Source organism: Morus notabilis, unplaced genomic scaffold, assembly GCF_000414095.1.
Source record: "Morus notabilis unplaced genomic scaffold, ASM41409v2 Scaffold1564, whole genome shotgun sequence".
Taxonomy (NCBI): domain Eukaryota; kingdom Viridiplantae; phylum Streptophyta; class Magnoliopsida; order Rosales; family Moraceae; genus Morus; species Morus notabilis.
Genome location: NW_010362183.1, coordinates 99,448 through 123,214, shown reverse-complemented (window position 1 = coordinate 123,214; position 23,767 = coordinate 99,448). Strand labels below are relative to the sequence as shown.

Below are 23,767 nucleotides of genomic sequence, written 5' to 3'. Positions count from 1 at the left end.
TGTTGGCTGTACTTTTTAAGGTTGTATAAACGCTTCCAATTTTGCCTTTCTCGACCTTAGGAAAGAATTTTCGGACTTTCAAGCAGAGTGGAAAGAATGGATGTAATGTTGGTTAGGGGGTGAATTGAAGAAAAAGGAAAGAAGTGACAATGAACATTCTTTTCAAGAATGAAACTTTAATTGGTTTCACCTTAAAATGAAAGATATCTATCTATACCAAATAAGCTCGAACCATTTTACCAAAAAAATAAAATAAGCTTGATGTTTCGACTATAGTCATTTCATAGTAAGCGTGAAGCAATTTTCCACTGTTATCGGAAGGTGGGGTACGCAGTCCAAAACTGAGATTTAAGTTAAAAATAAAATAAAATATTATCGACCCCTATTCAAAAAGGATTTGGTCGTTTTTTTTGAATTTTTTTTTTTTTTTTTTTGTTTATAATATAGTTGAACATGGCATCCAAGTAGTGATCAAGCTCAACCTCCTCGTAGAAGGAAACAAATGATTATAAAATTGTATGAGTACGAGAGAGTATAAAACAACAGTTGAAACCAGAATCACTGATAAATATGAAAAGCAGGAAAACTCAAAATTTATTCAAAATTTTTCAAGTGAAAGTAGCTTCCAATAACCGTTTAGTTCATTAATTCATGTTTTTAATTTGAGTTGAGATGTGACTTTATATGAAGGTTTTTTACTGTAATAAAAAAATTAGATGTGACTGTTTCTGAAAACTTTTTACTATAACAAAACTCAAATTTTAAACTCGAATCGGTAAAATGAACGGGACTTTAATCACTCAAATTCACATTGAGAAAGTACAACTTAAATCATGCAAAAGCTCTTTTTTTTCCCGGTCCATATGAATTGCATCTTTGAATTTTCATCTAATCTGGACAATTCCGGCACTGACCAGCTTCTGAATTTTGCTCATCACCATTGGGTTCTTTGTGTGCTCTTGTGCAGCCTCTGGATTTTCTCGGAAATCAATCAACACCTGTCCACACCCCCACAAAAACAGTATTTAGCATGGAATTTACAAATATCACCTTAAAAATAACAATAACCAAAGAAAACAAAAATACATTCAGCAACAAATAATCAATTTACAGATTTTTAAACGTGAAGAGAAGCAGAGAAATATGCCGAAGCATGGAAACATTCAGTTCAAAGTTCAAACAGAAACATCAACCGCCCTATAAGTTCTTAGAGTCCGTTTAATTTATTAATTTGAGTTTTTAATTTAAGTTGATATGCGATTTTATGTGAGAGTTTTTTACTGTAGTAAAAAAGTTAGATATTCTGAGAGTTTTTTACTGTAATAAAATTTAAATTCTAAACTCGAATCAGTAAAATGAACAGGATTTTAATCGACACTTGATGAACTAAGGAGTCCTACGCTCACATGGGTCTACGAGAAAAAGGAAGATAAAGTACCATGTTGATTCCAAAAATCTAAACGATGTTAATAAGAGATTCTAGATGAATTTAGTGAGTGAAAACACACGTTTCTCGCGCTCCTCATCAACCAACTTGGGATCACAATACTCTTGTTGCCCTAAGCTTCTTTTTTGGCTTCTTCATCATCATTTAGGTCTCGTTTATTTCACCGATTCGAGTTTAAAATTTAAGTTTTATTATTATAAAAAATTCTTAAAAATAATCACATCTAACTTTTTTATTAAAAAAACTCACATCTTAATTTAAATTAAAAATTTAAATCAGTGAACTAAACGAGCCATTAATTTCTTCAATGAATGCATATTGCGATGCTCTGTGAGAGCATTTTGGAAGGTCCGCGTTCATAGTCCTTTGAGCTCTTTGCCAATTTAACCAAGGCAGTTCCTTTTCTAGTCAAAGCTTTAGCTATCATCTCGACAGCCTTATCGCAGTTTTTAATACATTCCCCGTACTAAAATACCAGAAAAAGATATAAACTTGATTACAAATGGAGATACTATAGGATGAATGATCAAGATCACAGAAAAAAAAAATTTACGAATTGATGTAAAAGCATACGAGTTAAATAATTCATATGCTTAAAATTACATGACAACAATTACCAATTGGTGTAATAGCATAAAAGTTAACTAGTTCTCACATGCTTAAAATTTTCCCACAAAAAGATAAAACAAAAAAAAAGTGTAGTCTTTTAATACATTCCTCGTACTAAAATACCATAAAAGACTTAAAAATGGAAAACAAACAGAGGTAAAGAGAATGAATGACAAAGATCACATGAAAAATAATTGCCAATTGATAAATAACAGCTGTAACCAAAGCCAAAAGCTCAAAAAACCAAAAAATAAAGTAGGAAAAAAGGAAAACTTGTCTTGTGAATTACAAACAAGGAGATTCTCACGTTTAGTACCGGTAAGAGAGGCTTTTTTTAACCGTCAGATCTACATAATTTTTAATTTTTACGTGATTTTATATAAATTTAATAGATATAAAACTTGACCTACCGATATGTAGGCGCACCGAAAAATATTCCTTACAAACATTGTATCAAAATAATTGCCCATTTATACAAAAGCTTTTTTTTAAAATTTTTTTATGGCATATACAAAAGCTTTCAATTTAATAGTTCATATGCTTATAATTTTCCCTAAAAAAAGGACCTTTTTCGGTACGAAAATATACCGGTAGGTCAAGTATTATGTCCATCATATTTGTATAAAATTAAAAAGTACGCAGATTTAACGGTTAAAAAAATCTAACCTACCAATACGTCAGACGTACTAAAAAATCTCTAAAAAAAAAAGAGAAATAAGAAATTAAGTGGCATCTCTAAATAAGTAGCGACACGGTTCATGATGAAAGAAATTTCTCGTCATCCAATTTAGTGGCCTTTGTTTAGTTCTGAGTCGCCGTGTCAAAATCCTTCTTATTGTAAGCTACATTCTTAGCCTCCTTCTCCTTCAAAGCCTGCGCTTTTCTCTCCTTCTTCTCCCTCTCTTCATCGCTCACTTTCATCGGCTCCAGTTCAAGTTCTAGCTCAGGCGCCTTATTCTCCTCCTCCTTGGCAGCTCAACCTTCCTCTCCAACATGGGAGACTCATGCATCTCCGGCCCCGCCACTGCATGCATCTTCTGCATGGCATTGCGTTCAACAAGAGTGGCAGCTGAGCAGTAGTGGGCCCCGTCACTTTCTCCTTCGGCCAGCCAGAGTCAACACGTTACGATCTCCATACGAAAGACCCAAGAGACCCTGCTTAGGAAAGAGAAAAGATAGAGGAAAGAAGGATAAACTTAGCAATTCAAAATGAAGCGACTAAACTAGAATTTGAGGAATTTTACCATACAATATACAGTAAAAAAAATGTGAGGGCGTGATTTATAATAATATGCTTACGTAGTTTCTATTAAAGTTCCTACTATACGTTTGAAAATATCAATAACGTTTATTTTATTTGAGGAATTGTTCTGAATATTGTATTTCGGCCCCTTAGTTCTCCCTTTTTTCATCCTGCGCCCTCCTTTTTGCTCCTTTTCCCCTTTTTGGAGCAATGAGAAATGTTGCAGAGATCTTAAAATTTTGAGGTAGTGTTTTCTCTCTTGGATGATCTTCATCCGAAGTTTCCCTATTGAATTGGTATTTCCTTCTTGATTTCAATTGTAAGTATGTGAAATCTCTCTTCTCATTCAGATTTTACAAAAAGAAAGGAAAAAGAAAACCTAAAATCCCGAAAATCTCAGTTCTTATATACGATCCTATTGAGTTTTTCCTTGATGATTTTCTTCTTAGTTCTGAAAACTGATGGAATATCTTTCTTTCTTGGTTTTGCATGAGCCATAAAAGACCTCTTTTTTCAGTCCAAAAATCTGATATGAATTTTGGTTTTATTTTAATTTTATTGATCCCAACTAATTATCGATTCAGGTTCTGGGGCATGAGAATACTAGTTCATTTTGTTATCAGATTTATCTTAGAAATAAAAAATAGTTCTGCAAATATTATGGATCAAGCTGAGGCCGGGATTTATTTTTGAAAAAAAAATATCTAATTAATATGATTAATTCCAATGAGACTGTTATGGCTAATTAGTTAAAAGTTTCCTAATAACAACGGGCCTTCGGCTTCGGTAATTGCCTTGATGGCTTTACCCTGAAGCCGACTCTGAAATGCCTTAGTATTGTTTGATCAATTTACTGTGAGAAAAATGGTGTTCCTTTATTGCTTTTGTGTGGTGAATAAAAGAAAAGCATGTATTTTGAGCTTTGTTTATGTGCATATGAGTAATCAGGATTAACAGTGATACACAGATTTGCTTTTTATTATGCGGGTCATCGTGGATAGGTTAGAATGCTTAGTGGGCGTTTTCTGAGTATTGGATATCCATACTATAGAGTGGAAAAAAAAAAAAAACACCCAACATGCCTTAGTACTGTTTGATGTGAGAAAGATGGTATTCTTTTATTGCTTTTGTGTGGTGAATAAGAGGAGAAATTTTGAGGCTTTGAGCTTTAATAAGCTAATTTAGGATTTTGTTATGCGCATAATAAGTAATAATAATTTTGCCTTTACGCTAATATATTGGCAAGCTAATATTCATCGCACAACTTCATTGCATTTTCTTTTCCTTCAAGTTTTACCCTTTTGAGACATTGTCTTCTGGTTATAGTTCTAGACTTAAAGTAAGGATTTTGCTGAAATTTTAGCAGTAAGATTGATACGATTTCTTTAAATTTAGATGAGAGTACGCAGACAAAATAAGCCTATTAACTTGTAGAATAACTTGAATTTTGTTCATGGTTCTAAAATTTTTTCACCTCAATCTGGAATATGCTTACTTTCTTTCTCTGTTTTTTTTTTTTTTTTTTTTTTTTTTTAAATCAAAGTTTAAATAATATCTAGGGAAGACTTTTATTCCAATAACTTAGTTTCACTGCAATGTTACTGTGTTTCTCCTTGTGCACATTGGAGTTTTGACTAATTCTCAAGTTTGGTTATCTTCTTCTTCCGTCTAAGAGTCATACAGTTTTAAGTCCTACTTGAACCAATTCCTTCTTTTGCAGTTGTAAGTGCAGTAGAAGTTTAATGAATGGTGCTTTCCAATCTAGTAGCTTGCGGGCAGCATTCTCGTACTGCGTACAGCAAGTGCGAAACTATGATTACCACCACTACCTTTGTCTTCTTGAGCTTCCTCCTAACATGCGGAAGGCTGCTTTTGCAATCCGCACCTTCAACATCGAAACAGCCAGAGCTATGGATGTTGCTTCTGACCCCAAGATTGGTCTTATGCGCCTGGTCTGGTGGCAAGAAGCCATTGACAAAATCTACGACAAAAAGACAATCGAACACCCAACGGCACAGGCGCTCTCCTCAGTGATACACGAGAACAGAATCACCAAGGGCTGGCTGAAACGGTTAGTACAAGCTCGGATCAATGATGCAAGGAGGGAGGTCACTGAAATCCCTGAAAAAATCGAAGAGTTGGAGCGATATGCTGAAGATACTGTATCAACTATTCTTTACACAACGCTGCAAGCTGGCGGTATCATGTCCACTGCAGCTGATCACGCAGCATCACATATTGGTAAGGCAAGCGGCCTTCTTTTGCTAATCAAGTCGCTGCCTTACCATGCTAGCCGCAACCGCCATTTTTCATATATACCGATTGAGGTAGGTAAAAAGCATGGATTACTAGTTGAACAAGGAGGTCGATCAGAAATACAATTGGATTCTCAGGAAAACCTACGCAATGCGGTGTTTGACATGGCGTCTATTGCTAACGTTCATCTTCAGAAGGCTCGAGGGTTAGCAGGAACCGTGCCTGCTGAGGCTCGTCCGGTGCTGCTGCCAGCCGTGCCTGCCCAAGTTTTGTTGGACTCTCTGAGACGGGTGCATTTCGATGTGTTCGATCCAAGGTTAGCAAAAGGGATCCTCGGCTTGCCCCCCTTGTGGTTCCAGTTGAAATTGAAGTGGCATTCTTGGAGGGGTACATACTGACTGTTTGTCTTTGCCCCTTTATAAGTCATAAATTTCCAAGTGGATTTTGGCACTTTGCATCTGAGAGTTATGCTGATATGATAACTTTGATTCTTTGGTTTATGTTTTTGGTTTTGTAAGCTTAGTTCAGGTCAATTGATTAAAAATAAAAATAATAATAATAATAAAATTATTCGAAGAATTCAAATATTTAGCATCAAATTGTTGTTATTGTGGATTATGTAATCTCATGAATCAAAAAGATCCTAAACGCATTGCCAATAAGATGAAGGAAGTTGCTTTGAAGCATTGAATTGATTATGGTGCTTTGAAGTTGCTTAGCGTATGTCTACAAGTTTCCCTTAAAAAAAACTTAGCTATATATAATTTCATTCTTTGTCGTTGTTTATGTGCAAGAAATCTGTGTAAGAAGAGGATGGACTGAAATCTTGTGAAAGTTTTGTAACATTTTTTCTCTTTCACAAACGAACAAAATTTGCAATTTCTGAAAACGTGAATTTAAAAAATTTTAATAGAAGAGGATAAGAACGCTAGAGGAAGGGCTTGAACCTTCGACCTTGTGGTTAACAGCCACACGCTCTAACCAACTGAGCTACTCCAGCTCGTTTGTTTTCGTGAAAGGTTAAAAATATTTACTTATTATAATCCGGTTAGTCCATATCATTGCTATTATGGCTTCTCTTCAACTTCTTGCTTGGATGTTTTCAAGTTGTGTTTTTTGTATTTTTTTTAAAATTTCCTTTTTTAAACACCTCACCTAGTAAATTTTGTTTACTTTCATAACATAATAAATTATAAATCTCTTTACTTCTTTATTACATACTAGTTCTAAGAACGTACATGTATTGTCGTGTTAAAGACACCTACAAAATTAAGTATTTATCGAATAATGAGAAATTTATTTACACAATTATTTAAGAATTTTTAAATATATTTTAAAAATAAGTTTCTAAAAATTTTAGTTAAAATAATACTCTTTTTTATTTTAAACACTTAGTAATAAAAGTTATCTATATAATTATAAATTAAAAGAAGACGATTTAGTATAAAAAAATAAGTGTAAATGTAGTTTTTGATATGATGAGAATTTCACGAAAAACAATTAAGTAAGAACAGATAAAAAATTATTTTAATGGACAAAAAAAATAAATAGGAACATGCAAAAAAAATTACTTTCATATTAATAAAGTGAAAAAAATATACTTTTAAAAAACAAATGTAAAAAATTAAAATCTAAAAAAACATTCACAAAATAAAAACAAAAACAAAACATTTAAAAAAAATAAAAAAGAATGAAGATAAAGAAAAAAGTAAAGAAGGGTAAAAAAAGTAAAACAAAAAGTGGGAGTGAAAGGGGTTGCCCGTGGCAATCTTAGGAGAGGAGAGTTTGGCTCTTTTAATATACACATCTGAAATAAATTATTTTCATATGAGTAAAGTGGGAAAATATATTTTTTAAAAATACATGTAAGAAATTAAATTGAAAAAAAAAATTCACAAAATAAAAGGAAAAAAAAAAACAAAACATTTAAAGATATATATATATATATATAAAGAGAATCAAGATAAAGAAAAAAAAAAGTAAAGAAGGGTAAAAGTAAAAAAGAAAACAAAAATGGGAGTGTGAGGGACTGCTATGTGGCAACCTCAGGAGAGGAGAGTTTGGCTCTTTTTATATTCTAGTTGAGCTACGTGCTTTATACATGAGGAATAACTTTATAAGTTTGATTTCTTGTCAAAACACGTAGCCTTTTTAGAAATTACGTCAGTTAATTAGAGCAAGACAAAAAATAATTTAAAAATCATATTGAAAAATATTAAAATTATATAGGAGTTTTTGACTAAGAAAAAAAAAACTTAAGTATGCGGACATTTAAAAGAAATTCTTTTAGTTAAATCTGAATTCTTTTAGTTAAATAAATTGAGAGAAAGAAAGTATTTCAAAGAAGTATATTTAAAAAAAAAATGTAACAGTTAAAGAATGTTAGAGAAAAAGGTCAATAAGCAAATGAAAAGAAGAAAGAATGAAAAAAAGTTTTAAAAAAAATAAAAAGATAAGGAGAGGAAAAGTTAAAAAAGAAAAAAAAAATTAAAGTTATATAGGAATTTTTTATTAAAAAAAGTAGGTACATATTTGAACGGATTATTTTAATTAAAAAAAAGTATTTTAAATAAGCATATCGTAAAAAAAATTATCGAAGAATATTAAGAGAAAAATAAAAAAGACAATAGGTAAAAGAAAAGAAAAATAAAATTAAAAAAAAGAAAAACATAAAATTTTAATAAAGAGAAGGAAAAAAAAAAAGGAGGAGGAGGAGGCTAACACGTGGCCTCTTAAGTTGACCTGGTTACTGTTATAGATGTTAAACGTTAGATTGGATATATAAATAGTCGTTAAAAGATTAAACTATAAAATAGCCCTTAGACAAAAGAAAAACATGAAAAGCCAAAACAATATCAGAAAAGAGCAAAACACATGTAAAAATAATTAAACTGTGAAAAACATTCATAAAATTAAAAAAAAAAGTAAAATAAAAAATTTAAAAATAAAAAATAAAAAATGAGGGTGGAAGAGCTACCATATGGCATGCTGAAAAGTGCTCTAAGTGAGCACTATAAGAAAAATGTGTGTGAAGATAACTTTTGATATAACAGGAATTACACGAAAACAATTAAGTACAAACACATTTGAAGAAATTATTTGAACTATTGAAAAAAAAAATTAAAAAGAAACACATGCAAAAAAAAAAAAAAAAAAGTTCATTGGAGTAAAGTGAGAAATTTTATTTAAAAAAAAATTTACGTAAACAAAAAAATAAACAAGTAAATAATTTAAAAGAATAAAGAATAAAGATAAAAATATAAAGAAGGAAAAAAAAAGAAAAAAAAAAAGAAGAAGAAGAAGCTGCCATGTGGCAATCTAAAGAGAGAGAACTATTCAAGAACTTTTAATTCTTTTATGTATTGTTAAATTAGATGCTAGATTATATCTATGATATTTATAGAAGAGAAAATACATCTATTTCTTCTTCTTTTTTTTTTCACCCATCATTCATCATTATATATAATATGAAATTGTTGATTTTCACACATTCATCTACATAAAATAAATTTCAAAGGTTTATATTAATTTTATCCTGTTATTATAAAATATTATGCTATCATTTTTTTTAATTTGAAAAATAGTTATAAGTTTGCTATAATATTTATTTAGATTTATAACAATTAACACATTGTTGACATGTTATGCAGGTTCAAGTCCACTTAAATTATAAGTTGAATTATTAGTATGCTTATTTAATTTGTAGAGAAACAATTACAGAAATTTTTTTTATTGAAACAGTATTTTACCATATTTAAAAATTTTAATTAATTTTAAAAAAACAAGTAAAAATTGCAAAGTACAATAAAAACTGTTATTAGTGAGGACGTGCCTTAGTCACGACGTCTATATATGAATGAATTATTCAGGACACCAGGTAGAAATTTGATTACAATATTTTAAGAATAAAATAATAATTAAAGTTAAGTAATTAAAATAAAGAAACTGAGTAAAATTATAAGTGTTTTTAACTCAATAATCAATGTAAATGTCTATAATAAAGGAGAAAAATAAAAATAAAAAGCTGACATAATTTAAAATCTATAAATAATACATTCTCATTAAACGGGTATACCACATAAATAAAATAATGTGGTACATTTAGTATACTGAATAATTCCTCATATATATTCATGTCATATTTTGAAGTTCACAAAAATTAGCTAAAAAGTTAAAATAAAAGGACATTTTTCAGTACGCTTACATACTGATAGATAATAAAAATAATAATTTAAAGTTAAACGATTAAAATATAGAAATTGGGTAGAATAATAAATACTTTTGACTTAATAATCAATGTAAATACCTATTAGAAAAGAAAAAAATAAAAATAAAAAGCTGATATAATTAAAATGTTCAAATAGTACATTCTTATTAAATGAATATATTACATAAATAATACGACGTGGTACATTTAATATACTGAATAGTTTCTTATATATATTGATGTCACATTTTCAAGTTCACAAAAATTAATTAAAAAGTTAAAATAAAGAGATCTTTTTCGTTATATTAATATATCGGTATCTATTATATTTGTATAAAATTATATAAAAATCAAAAAATATATAAATTTAATGATTAAAAAAACTTAATTTATTAATACATTAAGCGTATTAAAGAATCTCAAATATGAATGTCCCTGTTGAGCTAGTGAGCTTCTGAATCCCAAAGTGTTTTTGCTTTTTGGTTTTATGTATTGTTAAATTAGATACTAGATTAGATCTATGCTATTTATAGAAGAGGAAATGCATCCATTTCTTCAAAAAAAAAAAATTTCATCCATCATTCATCATTATATATAATTTGAAATTGTTGATTTTCACACATTCATCATTTTATTTAGGATAAATTTCAAAAGTTTATAATAATTTTATACTGTTATTATAAAATTTTATGCTATCATTTTAATTTGAAAAATAGTTATAAGTTTGCTATAATATTTATTTAAATTTATAACAATTAACACATCGTGGCATGTTATACAGGTTCAAGTCCACTTAAATTATAAGTTGAATTAAGTTGAATTATTAGTATGCTTATATAATTTGTAGAGAAACAATTAAAGACAAGTTTTTTTTTATTGAAACAGTATTTTACCATATTTAAAAATTTTAATTAATTTTAGAGAACATGTAAAAATTGCAAAGTACAATAAAAACTATTATTAGTGAGGACGTGCCTTTGTCATGACGTCTATATATGAATGAATTATTCAGGACACCGGGTAGAAATTTGATTACAATATTTAGGAATAAAAATAATAATTTAAAGTTAAGTAATTAAAATAAAGAAATTAGGTTGACTAATAAGTGTTTTTACTTAATAATTAATGTAAATGCCTATTAAAAAATAGAAAAATAAAAGTAAAAAACTAACATAGTTAAAATTTCTAAATAGTACATTTTCATTAGTCGAGTAGACCACATAAATAATATAACGTGATACATGAGTAATTCTTTATATTTATATATATATATATATATGTATTCATGTCATATTTTGAAGTTCACAAAAATTAGCTAAAAAGTTAAAATAAAAAGACATTTTTCGATACGTCAATATATCAATAGATAATAAAAATAATAATTTTAAATTAAGAGATTAAAATAAAGAAACAAAGTAGAATAATAAATATTTTTTACTCAATAATCAATGTAAATATCTATAAAAAAAGAAAAATAAAAGTAAAAAATTAACATAATTAAAATGTTCAAATAGTACATTTTTATTAAATAAATATCTTACATAAATAATACGGCCCCGGTACATTTGATGTACTGAATAATTTATTATATATATTGATGTCACATTTTAAAGTTCACAAAAATTAGTTAAAAAGTTAAAATAAAGAGATCTTTTTCGTTATATTAATATATCGGTATCTATTATATTTATATAAAATTATATAAAAATTAAAAAATATAAAAATTTAATTATTAAAAAAATTTAATCTATTAATACATTAAACGTATTAAAGAATCTCAAATATGAATTTCCCTGTTGAGCTAGTCAGCTTCTGAATCCCAAAGTGTTTTTGCTTTTTGGGTTTTTTATTTTATTTTTTTTAATCTGATCTGATAATAGTGTGTTTTTTCTTCTAAAGCCAGTTTGGCATTGGTATCTGGTGGGCTCAGGGAATGGATAAGGATGAAAGTGAGAGCTATTATAATAAAAAAATAAAAATAAAAAAAAAAACCCAATTAGACACAAACGTGCCACTTCTTGAGACTTCTAGGATCTTGCTGTTCCCCCTCTTGATGAAACATGTATTCTAATAACTTCTATTTTGTGCTACGTGTCTCCAGAACCCCCTCTCTTCTTCTCTTTTTTATTTCATTTCTTTTTTCCTTTTTCTTTTTCTTATTCTTATCTTAATGGATATAAATAATCAAGAGTAAGTATATTAGAAAGGCATTATTAAACAAGAAGTTAGGAGTCGGTTTCTCCCAAGTTATACCAACCTTCACATAGTGGTACTGTGACTGTGACACCAACACCTTTCGTCTGATATATTGCAAGATCATCATATCATGGCTTTCAGGTCAATGGTACGTATGAATTTTCAATTCTTGTTATATCTGATGAGAATGAGTTGATGATATTTAATTTCATAGGATTTTAGCTGTTGATGGTACAACCAAATTCCCTTTTTTTTTTTTTAATTTCATAAGAGTCTCAAAAACTTATAATCTCAAATATTGAAAGAGTCTAGATTTATTATTTGTAAACTAAGTTTGATTTTTTTTTTTTAACCCCCTAAATCTCGTTGTATGAAGCAATAATTCACTCATACGATCAGCTGATAGTAACACAAGTAGTTCCTTTTTTTTTTTTTATCTTTTTGAGTTGTAATAAAGAATTAAAATAAGCTTAAATTGATCCCAATTTACTACTAGCTCCTGCTATTAATATTAAAGATTCTCTTTTGTTTTACAGTTAAATTAACAAATTTTTTTTTTTCATTCTTTTAGACGATAATTAGAGAAATTTGTTAGAATGAATATTCAATAAAGTAAAATTAATAACTTTTTTTATATTTTTTTTAAAGAACGACCCCCCGTTTTTTTTTTTTTTTTTTAAAACGTGATCATTCTTAATCGTTTTGTAGTTATTTTGTAAATAAAAATTTAAAAAAAATTATTTTACTAATAAAATTTTCTGATTGAGTCATTTTTACAAAGATCTCTGGTAATTAACAATTTTCACTTTGTCTTTCTTTTTATGATCACTTTAAATTTGTTCAATATAATACCATTTTGATGACCCTGCAGGGACAATTGAAATCCATGGCTAAAGGACTAAGAGGCCTAGCCACCGCAACCCTGCCAAAGATGAAGGCGTACGCCGCCCCGGCCGAGCTCCTCGGCCGCGACGGCAGCCACCGCCTCCGCCGCCACAAGCTGCTGCCATTCAAAGGCGACTTCGTGCCGGTGTACGTGGCGGTGGGGCTGATCGCGCTGTCGACGACGTTAGGGCTCTACTCGGCGACGCTGCAGCTGCGGCACGGGCCGAACGTGTTCGTGAAGAAGAAGCGGCGGGAGACGATCCCGGAGGTGGCGGAGCCGGAGCACGTCCTGGAGGACGCCGAGGAGTTCGTCAAGAAGTCGTTTTTTAGGAGGGTGGCCCACATCCAAGACCCGGAACATAACTATGTTGTTAAGGATGAGACAAGAGGAGATTTTTTTGCACATTTGCCCCTCAAAGCTGTGACTCTTAAGGATGTTGGAGTTGAGCCTCTTCTCCCTCCTCCCTATCACTGAGGCTTTACTATAATTAAAGCTTGTGTGTCTATATGCTCTTTACTAGTTTTTTGTTTGTCGTTTTTTTTTTTTTTTTTTTTCCTGTTTTTGATGCAAAAGTAATGAAGAGCAGTTTATTTTTGTTTTTTGGGGGGGTTTATTTTTGTTATTTGCTTCTTGTATTGTATATAATGATGTTGGGAGCAAATAATAAAACAGATTAACAACTTTGGTTCCTCTTTTTTATTTTCTTTTTCTTTTTTATATCTGTTTGACATTTAATCTTCCTTTTGAATTTTCTGTATAATAGATTAAAAATGATGGCATACACAAAGTTTATTAAATTTTTAAAGAGTTTAAAATGTTTCACTTGACCACTTAAAAAGTTTTGATAGTGTGTGTCTATCAAGAACATCATAGATATTGAACTATTTCAAATTTTACTTGAGCTCTTTGCAATATATATATATATATATATATATTTAGAAAATTATTATAGTTAGCTTAATTTTGACGTTTCAATTGCTGTAAATCTGTAACATGTCTTTCTTTAGAGGTCGCTTAGGAGTAGTAGGAGAGGTCGAAGGTGGTTAGGAAGAGTTTTTTTTTTTTTTTTTTTTTTTTTTTTTTTTTGGGGGGTGGGGGGGGGGGTGGGGGGGGGTGAGAAATTTTTTTTTTTTTTTTTTTTTTTTTTTTTTTTTTTTTGTGGGTAAAATGAGGAAGAGTTATGGTTATGGATTTACGTCTTTCTTTGGATGTTGCGTTAAGTAGTAGTAGAAGTCGAAGGGGTGAAGAAGAGTTATGGTTATTTGGGGCTTATTGGGTTTAACAACTTAAAAATAACTTAAATTATGGAGATTTGTAGAGATTTGAACCTTTTTATTAAAAGTATAAAATTTGAACTGTGGTGATTTAAATTATAAATTTGGATCCGAACTGTTATTTAAATATGTAAATAAATTATAATTTAAATTGAGAATAAAATTTAAACTGTATTTAGATAAAATATTAACAATTATCATTAAAATTTTATAAAATATCATTATAAATGATATTAAAAATATATAGTATAGTTGGGGATTTGTTTATCTCAAAAAATTATCAATCAGAATTAAAATGAAAAACACATGACATTTTTAATATTAAAATTGAAGAGAGAAAATATAATCAGAACTATTAGAATGTTAACATTTCGGATTGTTAGAAATTAAAGAGAAGGTGAATTTTAAAATAAACAATTTAAGTTATTCTTGAACTATTGTTAATGGTTTGAATTGTCTTTGAATTTTTTTCTTCGAAACACCTGTTTGAATCTTAAATTAAAGTTTAAATCTTAAACAACAGTTTGAGTTGTTAAAACAAACAAGGACTTAATATATTTTGAGTGTTCTTTCTATTTCTCTCATTTTAAGTCTTATATCTTTCCTTTTTTTTTTCTTTTCATTTTCCCTTAGGAAATTATAACATAACTAGTAAATCGCACATGCCAGTTACAACAAGGCATGAATTTAATTGTCATATTTATTGTCTATTAAAAAAATAATTTTATGATGTAGACAAATAAGTTCTAATTAATCGCTATACTCTATTATTTTTCTTAACATTTAGACCGCACCACCTATTTTGATGGGGTGAGTTTTGCGGGTTTGGAAACCACTTTTAAAATATAATTCAAATATTATTTAATTTGATCTTCTAAATAAGAGAGAACAATAGATAAAACTTAGATGAAAAAAAAACAAAACAAAAGACGAAGTAGAATCGACACTGCACACAAATTAGTAGTCCACCGGCAGAAGCTCCTAGCCTTACTAGATTTTTAGCGTAACAGCATAATGTTCTTTTCATAGCGTTATACCAACAATAGCCGTTTTGTGCTTTAATTATAGGTATGGTAAAGATTTGTCATTAAGTTTTTTAAAGAGTATTAGAAATTTTTATTGGCGCGTTTGGTTCTTAAGAAACTTAAAAGCAATAATCAAGAGCCTGTCACGTGATAAAACATTATGGAAAATATTTTCATTTTTAAGAGGCTCCCAAGAATGCTTTGCACCTAATTTATCTGAATTGACACTATTTGTGTAAAGTTCTATTACACAGAATTTCCTCTACTAAATTTCAAAAGACCCGTTTAATTCGTTAAGACCCGTTTAATTCGTTAATTTAAATTTTTAATTCGAGTTGAGATATAATTTTATGTAAAATTTTTTTACTATAATAAAAAAATTAAATATAAATGTTTCAAAGAACTTTTCACTATAACAAAACTTGAATCGATAAAATGAACGGAAACTTTTACAATGACCTGACTATTGCATTTCTCAATCCCTACCAACGATTGCGAATTCTCGGAAGTAATACTAAATTAATTTTTTGTTTCTTCTCGTATTACATAGAACCTCCAACTTCATAAGTTTACAGAAAAAAAATAACAGGCACAGTCGGACGAAAACAAAATTGTCTCACATTTATTAAAACGAGTGAAAAAAATTGTTCTCTGTTAAAAAAGATAAATTTAAATTCGCAAACAAAAACAAAACTTAAAGCAAATCGATGCTTCAACATCCTTTTTTTTTATTATTTTTTTTCCTCGGGGTGCCTTTGTATGTCTCTAGATGCGAATAATTATGCTATAACTTACACTCATCCTTAGGCCATACGGTTGCCTCTTCTCTAAGTTTAAATTTTTAACTCCACCGTCTAAAAGTTGCATTCACCGCCGGCCAGCAGCTTTCCTAACTGGAGGAGCGGTGTCCTCGTCGTCGGACTGGACGTCCCCATAGCACCACATCCCCCGTCTATCGGTCCGGGCTTCTTCCTGGAACTTCTCCAAGTTCTCAAAGGCCAACTGTTTGTCCTTTGAACCCCATCTCCTCCTTTTCTCTAACCTAGCCAGCCCTTCCTGAAAATTTCAAAGTTGCAAATATTGAGATTCACATTTCAGAAATTAAACAATATTTTAAGAAGAGGCAAAGTACCACAAAAAAAAAACAAAAAAACAAAAAAATTGCATCATAATGACAACATAATAATAATCCACTAACTAATTTTCAAAAAAATAATAATAATAAAGAAATACTCTACTAACTACAATAGAAAACACCGAAGGACACGTTCACTTATAAATGGAAAAATGAAAGAGAATGATGTTTTCCCTTCTCACACGTTCATGTGTTTGCTTACAACATGAAGAGGTGAGACCCACATGATGTAAGGAGATGAGGTAAGAGGAAAGCGATTCCTAGTTTATTCCTAGTTTTTCTCTCTTTGAAATGGAGTACTAAACCACAAAATACTGTAGTAGCCTAACTGAATTTTAATCTACAATCAGATGCACAAAAATATTTTAGTATTGAGCTATTAGGATTTCTATTCCTAAAATTAGCGAGCACTAGAACGTTTCCCATTGCACTTCCTAATAGCTAAATAAACGCTAAAAATCCTCATCATTTCTTTCTTTTCCTTTGCAAAGCGTCCCATTCCCATTGCATGCCGTTTGAATTTAGTAATCATGTCTTGAACAAGAAAAAAGGTTTCATCCAAAGTTCAAACCTGAAGCATGGCAGCATTTATACTGATTTCAGCATCCACAGCAACAAGAGTCACGCTAATGATTGGCCCGGTTCCCTGACCTTTAGCTTTTCCTCCTGAAGCGTCTCTTTCCTCCACCATGGCCCTAAACTCTGTTGGTTTGCTTAATGTCTGCTCACTCAAATACAAAGCTGCTTCTTGACCAAAATCTTCTTCCACGCTCGGAACCTTTATGTACGCAAGGTTGCAGAGCTGAGCGAGACCAGGTGCAGCAGACACTGAAGGGTCAATAGGCCGTAAATGACTGTAAGGAACAACCTCTTGATTTCCGTAATCAATGTAGAATACTTCAAACTGGTCTTTGGGAGATTCAACGGCCCCACGAGGTGCGTTCACAATCTTCATGTGAAACATAACACACTCAGTACAAAGAAACAAAAGATATACAAAGTCATAAAATCACACAATTCAATGAAAGGGAAACACATGTTAAGTTCTATCTATATGTACCATGCAGAAGAGCGATACATATCCATCTCTCACGATAGTGTGTGTGTGTGTGTGTGTGTGTGCAGGTGTGTGTGAAACTGAAAAAACAAAAGGCTGCAATGCAGCAATCGAATCCTCTTCTTCTTTTTCTTTTTTTTTTCTTTTTTTTTTTTTGTTATTTAGTTTTTCCCCTTTTAGAGCAAATGCAATATTCTTGGAACCTTCAAAGAAAAGTTGTGGTCATCTACGAGATATGTTTACAAGTTCTTCAAACCTTCTTCCAGAAATTTATAAAATAAAATAATAAAATAAAATAAAATAAAAAAAAACCCACCCACACACAAAACAACAAACAAAAACACTCAAACCTTCAAACCTTGGAACGTTCAAATGCAATTTAAGTTGCACTAAACACGATCAAACTGAAAACAAGCGAACTCAAGTTGTGTTAAAAGTTTTCATTTTAATTCAAGTTTTACTATCATAGTAGTGAACTGAAACGGACCAAAGGCATAGCAAAGCTAAAAGAGTGGAGTCAGTTTCTCATTTGTTTATCAGACAAAGCATGGTGTGATAAACGACCTAATAAAGTGCTTAAGCAAGAACACGTAGGAGCCCAAGAAACTAAACCTAATTGTACACTTTTCTATAAAGAAGAAGAAATGAAAGCATAATTGTACAAGGGAACAGGATGCAATCTTCCCTCCTCAATATGGTTTCTTGCTGATTGTTGATTGTTAAATCACCCAATTTTGCCTTTGCTATAGTAATTACCTCCAGATTGACTAGAGGGGTGATTGTAGGACAATAATTTCTTATCGCAGCACATCAAGGGGTAAAAGAAGGGGAAAAAAACTGCTGCAACTCCAAGAGAAAGCAGCTTGGATAAAAGAACAAAATTACATGTCACGAGCTTAGGGAAAAAAGAAGAGCTTGGGTATCATTTCAAAACTCACCATTGCTCGGTTCCAGGAATTATCAGCACTAAACTGAGCGAGGACAATGTCGCCCTTCTTAGGGTTAAAAGCTCCAATGACGGGAGCTTCTTGAAGATTCAAGGACGCTAACTGCTGTTGGATAGATGCGATATTTTTATCCCCAACTGTCTGAACATAAAATTTGCCACCACCCAAAACTTCTGTAACCACTACCTGAAAATAAATCAATTTATCATTATTACTGATTCAATGCACTTGGAGGACTTAGAAAATGCAATTGTACAAACAAGCACCTTTAGCACTTCCTTTTGTTTGCTTTCAGCAGCTGAACCGTTACTCGGGACTTCCTCTCCCTCAACATAATTCTCCCAAATCTGCAATGGAAAATTCAATTATAAAAAGCAACACGAAAACAGTTTAAATGAAATTTCTCTTGTGCTTCTTACTTTGAGCTTCTGCCTTTTGGCAGATTGCTCAGCTTGTTCAAGAAGATGGGCATCAGGGATCCTGTCACTGCCAAAGGAAGTTTGCAGTCTTGCCAAGCCAGCTTCAAGGAGTGTTATAGCCACATTTTTCTTCGACTCCCACAGAGACCCCAAGAAAGTTCCAGTTCTATCAACAGTTTCTACTTCAATCTGCACAAGAGACTCAACTTATCAAATCATGGAAGGCAATGCAGAACAGAAGCATTTGGATCTTGAGGAAAACGAGGAATACCTCAACATCCCTCTGCATTATTTTCCTCCTCATTAGAGCAATTGCCTCTTCTGAATAGGGCTCACCACGACCAGGACAGCGGACACCAGATAAGGCGAATGCAATGCTGCATGTTTCCTTGGGAATCAACAGTTTAAAACGATGACCACTGAGGACATATTCCACCACGGCAGGAATCTTCCTAGCCCGATGCAGGAATGGCAAAAAGTCTCTTGCTTTTTTGGAAGATGCCTGACAGCAACAAAATGATACAGAACATGAAAAAAATTTGAGAGCAAACATTACCATGAATAACAATTCCCATTTTGGTTGTATTTCTCACCGAAAGCAGGTCCGTGATGTGCATAACTGGAGGATCCTTGGCAGAATGGATTCCTTTCTTCCCAGAAATTGCACGTGATTCTGCAGCAAGCAGGGCATCATACTGATTTGATCTTTCCTCAAAATCACGATGTCTAATCACAGTGGCAAAGCCACGTCCAACCAACAGCTCCGCAATATTTAGACCATTTGGCTGGTTGCCACCAGTAGACGAAGCTGTTCCTGAGGCATCATCACCAGCTACGTAGACTGATCCGAAATCCATCTCCCGATCTGCAATTCCAGTTGCAGCTGCAGGTCCATCTGCCAGACTGACCTTCCTAGAATACTCCATTTCAACATTTACCTGAAAGTTCAACATTACCAAAACAATTGGCACAGGCAAACAGTTGGGTGTAAAATTACATGAGTGAGAGAGAGGGAGAAAGGGAACAAGGAGAGAAGATCTATAATTACTATATAATGTATGATTGCTAGTGTCATACTTGTTTTCCAAGCACGCGTGTTCTCAGAAATTCTTTTGCTTCACGAGCATAAGGGGCAGGTTTTTCATCTCTGCGAGGATTGCCTAGTTTTGGACACCTAATACTTGACAGATTGACTCGCCGCTCTGCTGCTGGACTTCCATATGGTAGATCCTCATCAGCCACGATGATGCAGTCTCCACTAACAACCTCGACAACCTGGTGTGCAAAAGTAGTAAAATTATTCACAAGCAAACGTTGGTCACAGAACCATGGTGTAAAACTTAATAACCCATATATTGGTTAAACAGCTACCTTTCCCTTGAACTTTTTGTTTATTGCCTTTGAATTTGTAGAAGGAACTACATAGTTAGTCCAAATCTTCAACCTATCTTTCTTTGCTTTAAGTTCTACATCCTTCAGACGCTTCTTAGCCTGATCCTCCATCATGTTCGCACTCCACTCGACATATTTTGCGAGACCCTACACATAAAGGTTAAAAGCTTTAACTGCATATCCTTCAAAGGACTTCCTCAAATACTGATGAATCCAAAAATAAAAATAAGATAAAATAAAATAAAATAAATATATTTTGAAATACTTACAACTCAATACACAACCACACAAAAAGCTAGACTGAAGATAAAAGGAACGAGTGTAGATGAAGTGCTTGGTACTATTGAAACAGAAATCAAAATTCAATAATTATGCTAGTGCTACAAAGATTGAGCGTACATTTTCCACAAGCTCCAGTGCAAGGTCTTTTGCTGTTTCCCCATCAGAATAATAGACTGAGCCAATCAAATTGCTGAATTTGTCAACACCTTCCAGGACGATTCGGACCTATAACTCCACCTTGTTAGTTTACAACTAAAAAAGATTCAATATAAAAGAACAACAACAGGAAAGAAAAATCGCAAAATATTTACATCTCTGTTCAAAGTACGAATCTCTGTAAAATGTTTGGCTTCTGCTGAAAACGGATCACCAACTTCATTTGATGCCGCTGTTGAAGCTGCAACTCTTTGTGCAGAAGTTAGAGGAGCTCGAGTTTCAGCAGAAGCATCTCCATTTGCATCAGAGTTCCTCTCTACTTCAACAACAGCGTCCACTGTGGCTCTTCTTCCCACTGAAGGAGCCTAAATCAAACAGGAAAAGTTTTAAATTATATGCATATGGATGTAGAAATCACATACAGAGGTGTCAGAAGACATTAATAAAATAAATATGCAAACATATACCACAGAGAAAGTGTTATAGAACAATCACATAGAGCTGGAAAAAGTACATACCTGAATTCCCGCTACGAACACTTGGACAAACTGAAAGTCTGGAAGCAAATAGACCCGAACAGTGCTGCCATCTCGAACCTGTTCAACAATACCTTGCAAAGAACTTCCTTTATTTGCTGCCAACAAACTCATGGCATCCAAGTTGCTAGGATCCCCGAGGGCAGAGGGAGGCAGATTCCTAATAGATTCCTCAGCAGCACCAGGAACCTGCAGTCAAGAATAAAGATGCACAGTTTTGGCATTCAAGTACACACATATATCTATACATAAAAATGTAATCACACGCGCACATAAAAAGCTATTGGCTCATTTAATGTGTCATGGTTTTCCGAATTGTCCATAAGCATGATTTTTGAGTCTCTAGTTGATTAACATGAAGATTGCTTATTGGAAATATCATTTTGAGGCAGATTCCTAAATTTATATCATTTAACTTTTCAGAAAACAAAACGCACTTCGGCATGTAAAAATAGAATAAATCCTTTCAACCACTAAGATCCAAACCCAAAAAAGCTAAGATTCAAGACTAACGAAACGATCATCATGGTGATGGATCATCTCATCGTAATTCAAGAGGATTTAAGGAAACTTTCAAGAGAGAAATAAAGCATACAACTGCATTCTCAGCAACAAATTGGAATATCATTTATGTAAATCTGGGAAAATAATTGATCTCTGAACCTTGCTCCAGCGACCAAGACCTTCTTGCTTGGCTTGCTCTTCGAGACGTAGCAATTCTGGAAGGTAAGGACTCGCTTCTCCCTTCTGTTGACCCTGCTCTCTGACCTGTCGGAAACAGAATTCAGCTAATACATATTTCAAAAACAAAATCTATCTGTTGACCCTGCACTCTAATTTTTCGGAAACAGAATACAGCTAATGCATATTTCTCTTATCTCTTCACAAACGAATAATGACCAAACCTTAGCCCAGCCTGCAGAAACAACCAGAATTGCAACATTTTTGTCGCCAAGGAAAACAGAGCCAAATTCCCGCCCTATCGACGGTACCGTATAATCCACCCTGAAAGTAACCTCCTGAAAAAAATACATCAAGATATACGTGAAAATCTTGTTACAGAATTATATTCTATATAGCAAACCGAAAGTGACGTAAATCTAAAATTTCGCACCTTTCCTATGCAGAGCTTCCTCAGAAACTCTCTGCTTTCCCACGCGAATGGCTCATCAATACCACCTCTGCCCAAAAAAAAAAAAAAAAAAAAAAAAAAACAAAACAAAAGAGCCCAACAATAAAACAAATCAGCCAATAACTCAATCACGGCTTTATATTGGCAAAATCGACTAGAAAAATCAATTAATCATCAAGTTTCGGATATAAATTGACGATATAGAAACATAGGTAAGGTGTTTACCAATCTGGGAGCAATAAGAGAGGATAAAGTGAGGGTCTTTTCCGGTGGGGGTCCGGACCTGTTAGCCGTGATGGCCATAATCACCAAGCAGTCCCCTGAAGGTACAGCTTTGACTTTCCCTCTGTACCACCCTGACGACGCAGCCGCTGAGGACGCCATTCTCTATGGAGATCTATTAACATCCCAAATTTCGGTGCAATTCAAATTTCAGCCAAATCAAATCAAACGAAATAGTAATCAATCATGTAAATCCCACCCATAACATGCAACCGTTTTCACAGAAAGATTAGATTAAGAGAAATCCAAAAGAAACGTAAAATTCAATTCCAGATCCACAAAAAATTAGACTCCGCCAAAATATAAGAACACAGAAAACTTTGATCTGGATCTAAAACTCGATCAATAGAACGGAAATGAGCGAAACTTTCTCCTATAAAGCTTTGGCATTTCGGTGCAATAAACACCTAAAGAACGTCAAATCACCGAAAAAAGAAAAAACAACGCAAGCGAATGGAGGATCTCTGCGAAGCGCGAAAGAAACCAAATTGGAGCGATTTTTCTCGCGCGATTCCAAAATTCAAGAGCCGAACAATATCGAATGGCGAAATTGAGGATGCTCGGAAGGAGCGGAAGTGGATGGAGATCTAACGAAAAAAAATCACCAATGCATGTTGAATAAAGCGAAGAGAAAAGCAATGGAAGAGTTATCGGGGAGAGTTACCGGGATCTCGAAATCGGAGGCGGTCTGACGGCGGCGGTGGATCTGGTTCCCGGAGATCGCCTTCTACCACGAATCGTCGTCGTCGGGCGGCCGAGAATCGGAGAGAGAGAAAGTGGTGAGAGAATTCGGAGCTGGGCGAGAATGGTGATTTTATATAAGCGAGGAAACACGAGGAAAATCGAAGTTGGTGAGGCGACGAGAATACCCTTCCTTTTTAGGAAAATTACCGAACGTACCATTCAGTTAAACACTTTGCAGTTTGCACTTCCACATTTGACACACGGCGTCTTTCTGATCTCCACATCACAACTCTCTCGCACTTCTCTCACTTAAAATCTTCAAAAAAGTAACCTTTCTTATTTTTGCTTTCTTTTTTCTTTTAATTTTATTTTCTCATTCATAAATTTTTACTACTGAAATTATCTTTTTCACTGCCGATCGATACAGTTATTTTAATTATTAAATTTATTTATCAACAGTCTATTGTTTAATTAGAGGATTCGTTTTCTAATTTAAATCATAGTTAATAATTCGCTACAGTATTTTCTCTCATAAAAAACACACGTAAATTGAAAATAGTTCTAATCCATGAATCAAACGAACTCTTATAATATGAACACTA

The 23,767-nt window shown here is 32.5% G+C and overlaps 3 protein-coding genes and 1 non-coding gene across 5 annotated transcripts; 2 read left to right on the top strand and 2 right to left on the bottom strand.

Annotated features, from left to right (window-relative positions):
* Positions 1-3,450: 3,450 nt before the first annotated feature.
* On the top strand, positions 3,451-6,078 carry LOC21394853 (NADH dehydrogenase (ubiquinone) complex I, assembly factor 6). Of its 2 annotated transcripts, none has more exons than XM_024167641.1 (2): positions 3,451-3,543; positions 5,020-6,078. In XM_024167641.1, exon 2 carries the CDS (start codon positions 5,042-5,044, stop codon positions 5,951-5,953), a length of 912 nt encoding a protein of 303 aa, XP_024023409.1. In that variant the 5' UTR covers positions 3,451-3,543; positions 5,020-5,041; the 3' UTR covers positions 5,954-6,078. The 2 variants fall into 2 exon arrangements, with proteins under 2 accessions (XP_024023409.1, XP_010099532.1); XM_010101230.2 differs by having other exon boundaries at positions 3,451-3,618.
* A 403-nt stretch (positions 6,079-6,481) lies between these two features.
* On the bottom strand, positions 6,482-6,555 carry TRNAN-GUU. The gene has a single exon. It is a non-coding gene; the product is annotated as a tRNA-Asn (tRNA).
* A 5,296-nt stretch (positions 6,556-11,851) lies between these two features.
* LOC21394852 lies at positions 11,852-13,509 on the top strand. Its single transcript, XM_010101229.2, has 2 exons — positions 11,852-12,106; positions 12,830-13,509. The coding sequence occupies exons 1-2, from the start codon at positions 12,089-12,091 to the stop codon at positions 13,316-13,318; spliced, it is 507 nt and encodes a 168-aa protein (XP_010099531.2). The 5' UTR covers positions 11,852-12,088; the 3' UTR covers positions 13,319-13,509.
* Positions 13,510-15,738: 2,229 nt separating this feature from the next.
* Positions 15,739-23,253, bottom strand: LOC21394851 (ribonuclease TUDOR 1). The gene is made up of 17 exons (XM_010101228.2): positions 23,146-23,253; positions 22,408-22,596; positions 22,182-22,248; positions 21,973-22,086; positions 21,731-21,835; positions 21,050-21,256; positions 20,687-20,896; positions 20,493-20,600; positions 20,073-20,240; positions 19,779-19,976; positions 19,295-19,639; positions 18,973-19,203; positions 18,702-18,890; positions 18,549-18,629; positions 18,274-18,468; positions 16,850-17,227; positions 15,739-16,199 (listed from the first exon to the last, which is right to left on the bottom strand). The coding sequence occupies exons 2-17, from the start codon at positions 22,581-22,583 to the stop codon at positions 16,011-16,013; spliced, it is 2,961 nt and encodes a 986-aa protein (XP_010099530.1). The 5' UTR covers positions 22,584-22,596; positions 23,146-23,253; the 3' UTR covers positions 15,739-16,010.
* Positions 23,254-23,767: the final 514 nt, after the last annotated feature.